This window comes from Quercus lobata, chromosome 2, assembly GCF_001633185.2.
Source record: "Quercus lobata isolate SW786 chromosome 2, ValleyOak3.0 Primary Assembly, whole genome shotgun sequence".
Lineage (NCBI taxonomy): Eukaryota > Viridiplantae > Streptophyta > Magnoliopsida > Fagales > Fagaceae > Quercus > Quercus lobata.
In genome coordinates, this window is record NC_044905.1 from 77,973,726 (window position 1) to 77,985,192 (window position 11,467).

Below are 11,467 nucleotides of genomic sequence, written 5' to 3' on the forward strand. Positions count from 1 at the left end.
ACGGTAGAATAGTGAATTTGTAGAAGTTTGAAGGCGCCATCCCTGTTTGGCTAGTAAAGCCACATTAAATGCCTTGAGGTCCCTAAAACCCATACTACCCGTCTCCTTAGGAGTGCACATCTTCTCCCAGCTAAGCCAAGCCATTTTGTCAACCCCATTATTTTGTCCCCGCCAAAATTTGCGGACCATACCAGCAAGCTCATCACATAAGGAATCTGGGAGTTTAAAGCAACTCATAGTATAAGAAGGAATTGCTTGGCCAATTGCTTTTATTAAAATTTCTTTGCCTGCATTCGATAGAAGTTTTTCCTTCCACCCCGAAAGTTTTTTGCCCAGTTTGTCTTTTAGATCATGGAAAGTGTTCTTTTTGGATCTCCCAACCAATGAAGGTAGTCCTAAATATTTTTCATGCTGGCGTATGACTTGAGCTCCAAATCTAGATTTTATTTCCTCCTGTATTGCTCGTGGAGTATTTTTACTGAAGAATAGGGCAATTTTGGCTTTATTGAGTTGCTGGCCGGAGGCAGCTTCATAGACAGTGAAAATACATTGTAGCTCATTACATTCTTCCAATGATGCTCGACAAAAAACCAAGCTATCATCAGCAAAGAACAAGTGGGAAATTCTTGGGGCTCTTCGACAAAGAGCTACACCATTAATATTTTGCCTTTCTGTTACCCGACGAAGAAGTGCTGAAAGACCTTCTGCACAAAATAGAAACAGATAAGGAGATAATGGGTCCCCTTGGCGAAGGCCTCTAGAAAGGATTATTCTACCTCGGGTTTGCCCATTAATACGGATAGAATATGTGACAATAGTTATACACCTCATAATCACTTCAACCATTTTCTGATGAACACCCATTTTCCTCATAATATTCTCCAAGCAAGTCCATTCTACCCTATCATAAGCTTTGCTTATGTCCAATTTTAGAGCCATCTCCCCCACCCGCCCCGACTTCTTTTGGCTAATATGATGCATGATTTCAAATGCAACTAACACATTATTAGTTATAAAACGCCCCTTGGTAAAAGCACTCTGATTTTCACTGACAATTGTTGATAAAACACTTTTCAACCTATTAGCAACTGCTTTAGAGGCTATCTTGTAGGCCACATTACATAAACTAATTGGCCTGTATTCAGTAATTTTTCTAGGGTTTTGGACTTTAGGAATAAGAACAATCTGTGTGTCATTATAGTTAGGAGGAACAATACCATGATTCAGGAAGTCCAGCGCAGCTTAAGTGACACAGGTGCTTGTGAGTGACCAGAATTTCTGATAGAAAAGAGGTGGCAAGCTATCCAGTCCTGGTGCAGTATTAGGGTGCATTTGTTTCAGTGCTAGGGCAAATTCTGAGGCCTGAAAATCTCTGGTTAACATCAGGTTCATTGCATCCATTACTGTAGGTGTGATTGCATTTAAAAGCTCTGTCATATCTCCCGGCTGAGTGGAAGTAAACAATGTGGAGAAATACTGTGTAGCTACATACTCAATCTCATCCATACCCTCCTGCCATAGCCCATTCTCATCCTCTAGTCCCTGAATCCAATTCCGCTGCTTCCTGTTCGACGCTTTGGTATGGAAGAAGCTAGTATTGCGATCCCCTTCCTTCAGATAAATATTCTGAGATCGTTGTTTCCACATGACCTCTTCTATATCCAACCAAGAGTTTAGAGACTGCTTGACCTGCCGGATGGTTTTCATATTATGCGCCGGGGCGGTTTCCAGTGCCTGGAGCCTATTTCGAAGTGATTTGATCCAGTTGCCAACATGACCAAATTCTTTTTTATTCCACTGAGTGAGGCTAGCATTACATAAGGAAATACAGTTCTGAAGTGGGTGACCCGTAGGGACACCAAGGCCAAACTCCCACGCATCACTTACAACCTCCGCACACCTTGGATCACGAAGCCACATAGCTTCAAACCTAAATGGCTTCCCACCTCTATGTCGCCGTTTCTCTCCTTGATTCCACCAAAGAGCTAATATGCAGTGATCCGACGTAGTGGTCGATAGATGGTATAACTTTGCATTTGCAAATTTTAAAAACCAATCCGGCGTGGCCAATGCCCGATCTAGTCGAATCCACCAACTATCTCCATTTGCAAAAATTTTGTTCCAGGTAAAACGTGGGCCCACATAACCCAAGTCTCTGAATCGGCATCTATTAATGGCATCCCGAAATCTTTCCATCTGTTTAGGTGACCTCAAATTACCCCCAAGTTTCTTAGCATCACTAACGATCTCGTTAAAGTCCCCCATACGCAGCCAGGGAAGATGGTTTGAGCTCCCTAGTCTCTCTAGAATATGCCAAGTCTCCTCTCTCCTACCCGTTTCCGGTTGCCCGTAAAAGCCCGTGAACCTCCACTTCCTTGTTCCATTAACCCCTCCCACCTCTGCATCTATATGCCACGGTCCAAACGTTTGGACATCCACCATTAATTCCTTCTTCCATAGTAAGGCCAACCCCCCTTTACTTCCATTGCTAGCCACTACCAGCCCTTCTGTAAATCAAAAAGTACGCTTCTTCTTAGTCATCTCTTCCTTGGATAGCTTAGTTTCCATGAGGAAAACTAAACTGGGATCTTCAGAGGCAATTACCTCTTGGAGTTGTCGAACTGTTCGGAGATTCCCAAGCTCCCGACAATTCCAACTTAAAGCATTCATTGATCTCGGCGGTGCTGCCTCGCAGCCACCGCCGTTTCAGTAAACTCCATAGCCAACATCTTACTCACTTCCACCACCTCGGCTTCCATTTTTTTTCTTCTTTGAAGTTGTTACCATGTCGGTGCTTGCATGGTCATGTGCTCCACGTTTAGTTCCTGCATGTGCCTCCTCCGGAATTGGATTAATGATTTTTGGCCCAGTTGTGATTCTTTTCCAGGTTCTAGGAGCTGGGTTATTAGTGATAGGCCCATTAGGCCCATTACCCAAGCAGCCCATATCTTGTGGTCCATGGTCCAAAGTCCCTTCCACGTTTGGTCCATCACTTCTCCTCACTGGCAACGTGTTGTCAGTTTTTCCTTTATTCCTGCAATCACGATCAGCATTATTAGCATTTGTAACCGAAGAAATATCAGTGCCATTAAAGATCGCATCATCAATTTCCTGGATGTGCGCCTTAAACTTCTCCTTGTCAGTAAGTATGTCTGTGATCTTCGCCTTAGGATTCGCACTTTCCTTTCTCGTGTTACCATCTGTCCTAGTCTTCATCACCGGGCTGTCAGTCACCGTCGCCGGAGTAGTAGCGAAACCATTCTTTTCCGCAACACTACCCATTCTCCGAGCCTCCTGCCCAGCCACCGATATTATCTTCCGCCTGGACATACTCATCTGAGGCGCACGCATCCAGTCTCCGAACTACTGTTGCTGGGCATGTAACGTCCCTTTACTGCGAATCCAGACGTCACACTCCTTTGTGTCATGCGTTAACCTCCCATGCCAGTAGCAGAATATTGGGAGTCGCTCGTACCGAAACGAAACCCACCCATCACTGTTTGGGCCAAACCGCACTCTCCGTCCACGACTGAACGGTTTTGTGACATCCAGTTCCATGCGCACTCTCATGAACTCCCCTCCGTCTGTTTCCTCCTCATCGCTGCAGTGGATTACACATCCTAATGTTTGACATATACCTTCCGCCGCATCAACCGTCATTCGTCTCGCAGGAAGGTCATGCACTTGAATCCAAAACTCCACCGTATCGAAGCGTAGCTCCTTTAGAGACTGGTCGGTTTCGTATCGGCAGAGAGCAACCAAATACTTGTCAAAGCTCCACGGTGCTCCGAGCAGAATTTTCTCAGCATCCAACTCGTCTTCAAACGTAAAAAGAATTAGATGGTTCCCCAGATCTTTGATGTGAAACTCATGTTTTTTTTTCCACAGTGGTCGAAGAGTCCGAGCCACAACTTCAATACTGAGGGCTCTCTTAGTGAAGAACTTAGCCGCTAGCATACTTCCTGGTTTGATGTTTTTGTTTTCAAAGTCAAACGTATCCCCCTCTTGTTCGGAAAGAGACAAGCGATTCCATTCTCTAGTTAAGAAATCCATAATACACACTGTTTCCTTGGTCCCACGAAAGAATTCCCACAAGCCCTATACGCAACGTTGTTGCGTAAGGAAACTAATTCCTATGGAAGGAACAAAATTCTACTGACGAGGAGTTTGGCGCCGCCAAGACTTTAGGTCAGAGAAACTCTCTGTTTCCTCCATCCTGGCTAGTCTATGCACTTTATTCTGTACGAAATGCATTGAATAACATTTCTCATCAAAATATTGTAAAAGAGCATTGATTGGAAAAGGAAAATTTTACGAACCTAGTGAGGTAATGATTACAAGATTTATGATTAATGGAGTCAAAGATGCTTAACAAACCCCAACAAGGATAACAATAAAAGATTCTTTGAGACAAGTAAATCAAGTTAATTGACAGAAAAGAGTGGGTACGGTACCTCCTTAAATCTGAACCCTTCATTTAATATTTTTTTAATCTTGTCCGTGGATGTAATTTTAGTGGGTTTTGGTTACCGGCTAAACAGGTTTTATATATAAACCAAAAATTATAACTTTAATCATACTTTTCTCCTCTCACGTTTGCTTCTTCCTCTGCCTGTCTCAGTTTGCCTCTCTAAACAGAACCCTCAAAATAGCTAAAACCATACAAGAACCAGACAGCCGCACACCCACAACCTCAAATCGGCAACGCTTCTTCTCATCCAATCCAACTCGTCGGCGCCGCTCTCTAATTTCGTCTCTTTCAATCCATCCTCTAATCGGTGGCTCACTTATAACCAATCCAACTCGGTGGCGCTTCAACTCTTCCCGTACGACTTGACGACACTTCTTTTCTGCCATTCTAAATCGGCGAAACCACCCACAATCTTCAGGTTCTCTCTTTACATATGATTAACGCTGATATGGGTTTATATTATTTCTCTAAACTTTGTGGTTTATGCTATTATTGTTTTGTTTGAGTTTCGGTTCTTTTATATTTGAAAAATTAATGTTTACACCAAAGGTCTTGATAGTCCACCACTGATTGCCTGGATCACTACTACCATGTGAAACGAAATTGTAATAAGGTTGCCAATGCTTTGGCAAAGAAATCTTGGGTTGGGCTAGAACTTCAGGTTTGGGTTGAAGACTTACCTGGGGACATTATCCCCCTTGCTTTGTTTGATGTTCATAGTTGTCTTATGTTTTAATAAAAGCATCGGTCTGTCTCACAGACTAGTTTCTCAAAAAAAAAGAAAAAAACAAATAATCTTTACACTTTTGAGTTTGGGATGCGAAACATGAAACTTGAGTGAGACGTGGGAACCCTTATCCATAAGTAGCGACAAGATTAGATTTGGTTGGAAGTGTGGGGAGGACACGATACTATGAACCTATGGACTTAGGAGATTGTTTTTTTTTTTTTTTTTTCAACCACCTTGGCAGTAAGAACACCAATTTTAGTGTTGGTTTCCAATTTTAGAGTTGGTTTCTCTAAAATTTAGAATTTGAAAGAAGCCTGGTGAGTTTGCTCAAAGTTTCAGGAGCAGATATTTTATCTAGATGATGTTCACCATAAATTGAAGTTGTAATAAAAACAGCCTTCCTAATTAGATCATCTCCTGTATCAAAATTGTGTCCCTCTTTTAGCATTAGTTTCTACTTTCTACTTTCTGGTAGTGTGGCTCTGCATAGAGCCAGTTGGTGCCAAAGGCAAGGATTCAACTAGGAATTAGTCAGTAACAAAGCGATCTCTCAACTTGAGTAACAAATAGTTGGTCCCTCGACTCCCAAAGCATTTGTACATTACCGCAGAAGTTGTAGAGCAGCACTGCACCTAGAGAAAGAGAATGTAGCAAGAGACAAAAACCAAAACCCACTTGTTTGTTTGACAAAGATATAGCAACCCTGACATCTTTACCTCAACAACAATTACAGAGTACAGGGTAAGGTCATCTCCAATTCTGAATAGCAACAACAGACGCTGCACAGATAGTTTCAAGTTCAGCGCAGTGATTACTTTCAAATTAGGATTAGCTAAATATTTTTCTTTTTTCTTTTTTAGTCCAGTTACTGTGAAAAACCAGGTTAACATTATTTCTCATTGAGAGTTTATTTTAACTTTGGTTTTTCCTAGGTGAGGTGAGGTACTCTGAATCAAGATGATACCAAATAAATGACTAACCATCATGACTGGAAATATTACTTTGTGAATTTAGGTCAATGTAATTTTAAGGTGTGGTCTCACCTATAAAAAGGATGAGTGCATAATTACCACCAAAAAAGAAACTACCCTATAATAAGCACATTTATCAATGCTTTCACTTGCTAGATTAAGATTGGGAATTGGACTGCTATGGTTGAGGATGTCTCATAGTGATATATATTTTGAATAAAATTGCATTGTTTATGATTTTCCATTCAGGATAAATATTTATTGAGGTTAACCTGCTTCCTTTTTCTGTTTTTGAATCAGGCTTACAAACAAATGTTTTAATAAGTGCGTTGAGAAAAGGTACAAAACTTTGTGTTAATTTCTTTCCTACAATTTGCATGAACTTTTCTAAGTTGATTTTGAATTCACCGTTGTAGAATCCAGTTAACTTTTTTTACAAAGTTCAGTAATTTTTCTCTATATTAATTAATTGCAGAAAGTACTCATTTGACATCCTTTTGTAAAGAAAATGTATCAAATTGGTCATATTATCATTTATTATTTCAGGTACAAGGAGTCTGAACTAAATATGGGTGAAAATAGTTGCATTGATCGCTGCGTATCAAAATATTGGCATGTAAGTTGACAATCATATTCACATATGGATTACATAGTACTTCCCAGAGTATAAACTTTTGATTGATGTACTTTTTTTTGAGGGGATAGATTAAATTTCTCATTATTATATTACTCTCTTGTCTCTTGTTATAATTTGATTGATATAAAGTCATATCCATGTTATAATTTGCTTGATAAGTTTGTAAATATTTTCAAGCTACTCATAGATATCCTGTATAAGGAGCAATGCAGATGTTTTAAATGTGGACTGACTCTCATCTATTGTCATATTCTTTTGAACTGGATTTTGTTACAAAAAAGACAATATTTTAGTTTCTTCTTACCTTCGACCCCTCCACACCAAAAGTTTCATTTTTCCCCTTGACCTTTCTTTGAATTTTGTTGTCTTGATGTTTGATTGGATTCTCTCCATCATGTTTCTGGCTTAAGTTTAATTTTATATCATCCATTACTTCCATGCTTCCTTCACATTATTTTATTTAGTTTATCAATGCGTATGTTATACTGATAATTCTGCACACCATGCCATTAGCTTAGAAATATCTTTGTAAGTCTTGCAGCCTTGGTGTTGCTTTAGAAAGGCCTAACCTTATAGACATGTGATTTTCTGTGACATCAGTATTTGAATAGTGTGGGTTGCTTGCTGGTTCTATTTTGTTTTGTGGCAATTTAGTGTATGGAATTGGTATTTCATCACGTATGAATTATGATTTGCGTGCGATTACCATCATGTAATGGAAATAAAAGCAAGCTATTTTGTGTTTTTGCCAGGTGACTAATCTAATCGGCCAGCTGCTAGGTTCAGGTCGGCCCCCAATGTGAAATTAAGGCTATTTTGAAATTTGCTCTACATTAGTTACGTGTTTACCTGGCTGGTTGCCAAAGGTTGATACTGGAATGATTTTTGTTTGTACCAAACTCAATGAGGTGGTTCCATTTTGTTTTTTAAAAAAAAAGTATTGGCGGCAATTTGAATTTATGCTGCTCCTAGATTTAAGTCATAAAATTGTTAGCTCTTCATAAATGAAATATTATTCTTGGAAAAATCATCAGTATTTGTGATGATTCTATAACATGTTGAATTTTTTTTGCTGCTGCTTGTTTCTTGGAAGTTTGCAAATGCTTGAAAGGAATGGAGATGTTAATGCACATTAAGGGCCCACTTCCTTTTAACGCCAATTATGTTCAAATTACACGTTCTAATATTTTATAGGAACAAATACCAAATGGCTTTAGAATGACGAGTTTGTATAAATTTTGCGAAATCCAGAGAGAGAGAGAGAGAGAGAGATAAATGCTTTGTGGCACCGATAAGTCTTCAACAACAAAAACATTCCATTGCTATTACGGCTCTCTCAGACTTAGCTAGTGGAGGCTCTGCTGACTCAAATGAGGCTCACACTTATCATTGTAGTCGATATGCTAAACTCTTAATGACAAAATTATTTTGATAATTTTTTTAAAAAGGACCGGGTTGTTCGTTTTTGGTAGAATCAGTCAATTATGCTTAATTGTTTTTACCTTTTCTATTGGTAATTTTTGTTATTGTAGAAAATTTTTGGGATGTTTATTTTGTTTTAGATGGGTATAAATATAATAATAATTTTATGAAACAAAATTGCATAGACACTTTAGTTGGGGTGGTTATACTCGTGTCAGACACAGTCATTTGACACTTCTGCACACGTGGATCTAATGAAAATGCCTAAAAAAATATAAAACTTGGTGTAGTAGCCTTGATTGATGACTATTTCATACTAAATCTGTAGTTTCAATTCAAGTGTTTACTGAAAATTTTAAAATTATCAACAATCTTTGTATTGGATTTTTTGCATAACTTGCTAATTGTATAGTCACCCTATTTCCAACCTTAGACACCACAATAAACACACAACTGTGATTAAGTTGCAAATGTTGCATAAGAACAAAGGTTATATACATCTTCGGTTTTATAGTATATATTGATAATGCATAGAAAATCAGTAGGCTTAATGTTTCGGGCTTTAATGGGCTTGAGATTGCTTGGAAGGCTTGAAAAGAAAGAGGCACAAGATTAAAGGTGACCGGGGTGAATTGGCCAAGAACCCTCTGATGCTTAAGTTAGCTTTCTCACTTGAACTCAACAATTCCAACTCTATAAGTGGTGAAAAACTTACTTTGATTTCGTATGGCTGAGTCCTTTGATAGTGAGCTTTGGAGTGGTTACTTATTTAGTAACTTCTTCAATGTGGATGGAAGTTAGAAGGTTCAGACTTAACTTCTACAACTGCCATAAGAAGTTAAGAACTTAGTGGGAAGTTAGAGCGATGAATAAGAATTTTGCTCATACTTCAGAATAGTAGAACGTGGTTTGAATCATAAGCTTTTGGATATAGATTTACTCCGAAAATTTCTAAGTGTTTGGCGGTCGTCTAAGTGACTCCATGTTGGACGACCTTCTTGCACTTGGATGACCTTTTTGGTCTTGAACGACACTGTCGACGAATTGGTGATAGTCTAATTTTTGGTTCACCATCATATATAAATAATAAAAATATAAACATCAAGAAAACAACCTCAACTATGCTATTGTATAGGGAGGTATGCCCCTGAATGTGATAGAAGCTACCAAGGGAGATACATAGGAAATTAATTGGTATATTCAAATATTTGTGGAAGAAACCAAGATAATTCCAGTTGATTTTTTTTGTAAACAAGAGTAATTATTGTGGTTGGGCTAATTTCATGGGATGCTTTTTTCTTTTTCTTTTTTGGTTTTCAATTTTAGATCTAAATTTTTTAATAACTTCTAAAAAATTACTATTGTGATGAGCGGTTATTAGTAAGTAAAAAAGTGACCTCAATGATAAGCCTAAATGTAAAATTATGGTTAGATGTGATATTGGTAGGGCTTACTGTGATGATTGAACTACCAATTGTAAGGAAGAAAAACAGGGTACCACTGAATGTGACAAAAGTACGATCAGAAGTAATGTTGGTACTACCCAATGTAATAATGGAACGGTTAAATTTGAGAATAAAAAAATAGGGTACCACTAAATATGACAAAAATAGAGTCAGATACGATGTTGATACTACTTAAGGTCCGTTTGGTTGGAGGAGTGGAAACGTTAGAGGATGGAAAATTAGTAGGAGAATGGAAAAGGGGGAGGATAGAAAAGATTTGGTTTTCCCGCATATGTGTTTGGTTGGAGGGGTGAAAAAGTGGAAGGGTGAAAAACTTTTTTGTTTGGTTGGAGAGAAAAAGGGAAGGATGGAAAATGTAGTTTATATAAATTGACTATTATGTCCTTGTTGTATAATAGTGGGAAAGTGAGAGGGGTAGGTGAGTGAACAAAATGAGGGTATTTGTGTAAAAATTACATCATCAGCATCTTTTCCTCCCTATTTTCCTCCCAAATAGGGCGGTAAAAAAGTGTGGGCTCGAAGGGATTATTTTCCTCCCCATTTTTTGTCTCTCTTTTTTTCTCTCCTGAACCAAACATTGGAAAATGCCATTTTTCACCTTGTTATCCGTCAAATATGAGAAAAAAAAGTAAAGGAACTACCAAATGTGAGAAAAGAATTGTCACATGTGATATTGAAACTACATAATTTGAGGATGGAAACGTCAAATGTGAGAAAAAAAAGTAACAAAACCACCAAATGTGAGAAAAGAACTATCATATGTCATGTTAGAACTGCAAAATGTGAAGATGGAACTGTTATGTGTGAGAAAAAAGTAAAGGAACCATCAAATGTGACAAAAGAATTGTCACATGTGATGTTGGAACTACACAATATGAGGATGAAACCGTCAAATGTGAAAAGAAAAGAAAAGAAGGGAACCATCAAATGTAATAAAAGAATTGTCACATGTTATGTTGGAACTGTACAATTTGAGGAATGAACCGTCAAATGTGAGAAAAAAGTAAGGGAATCACCAAATGTGAGAAAAAAACTGTCACATGTGATGTTGGAACTATACAATGTGAGAATGACACTGTCATGTGAGAATGGCACTGTCAAGTATGAGAAAAAAGTAAGAAAACCACCCAATGTGACAAAAGAACTGTCATATGTGATGTTGGAACCGCACAATGTGAAGATGGAACCATCAAATGTGAGAAAAAAAAAAAGTAAGAGGACCACCAAATATGAAAAAAACAACTGTCACATGTGATATTGGAACTGCACAATGTGAGGATGGAACCGTCAAATGTGAAAAAAATGTAAGGGAACCACCAAATGTGACAAAGAGAATTGTCACTTGTGATGTTGGAATTGCACAATGTGAGGATGGAACCGTCAAGTGTGAGAAAAAAAGTAAGGGAACCATCTAATGTGACAAAAGAATTGTCATATGTGATGTTGGAACTGCACAATGTGAGGATGAAACTGTCAAATGTGAAAAAAAAAAAAAAAAAGGTAAGGGAACCACCAAATGTGAGAAAAGAACTGTCACATGTGATGTTGGAACTGCACAATGTGAGGATGAAATCGTCAAGTGTGAGAAAAAAATTAGGGAACCACCCAATGTGACAAAAAAACTGTCATATGTGATATTGGAACCACACAATATGAGAATGGAATCGTTAAATGTGAGAAAAAAAAGTAAAGGAACCATCAAATGTGAGAAAAAAACTGTCACATGTTATGTTGAAACTACACAATGTGAGGATGAAACCGTTAAATGTG

General features: G+C 38.3%; 1 protein-coding gene across 1 annotated transcript; it reads left to right on the forward strand.

The window, feature by feature from the left end:
* Window positions 1–4,656: 4,656 nt before the first annotated feature.
* On the forward strand, window positions 4,657–7,860 carry LOC115971456 (the record flags this gene model as incomplete). Its single annotated transcript, XM_031091388.1, has 4 exons — window positions 4,657–4,889; window positions 6,473–6,511; window positions 6,719–6,788; window positions 7,562–7,860. Coding segments are annotated over 4 exons (393 nt in total), but the record flags the coding sequence as incomplete, so codon positions are not given.
* Between the last annotated feature and the right edge of the window lie 3,607 nt (window positions 7,861–11,467).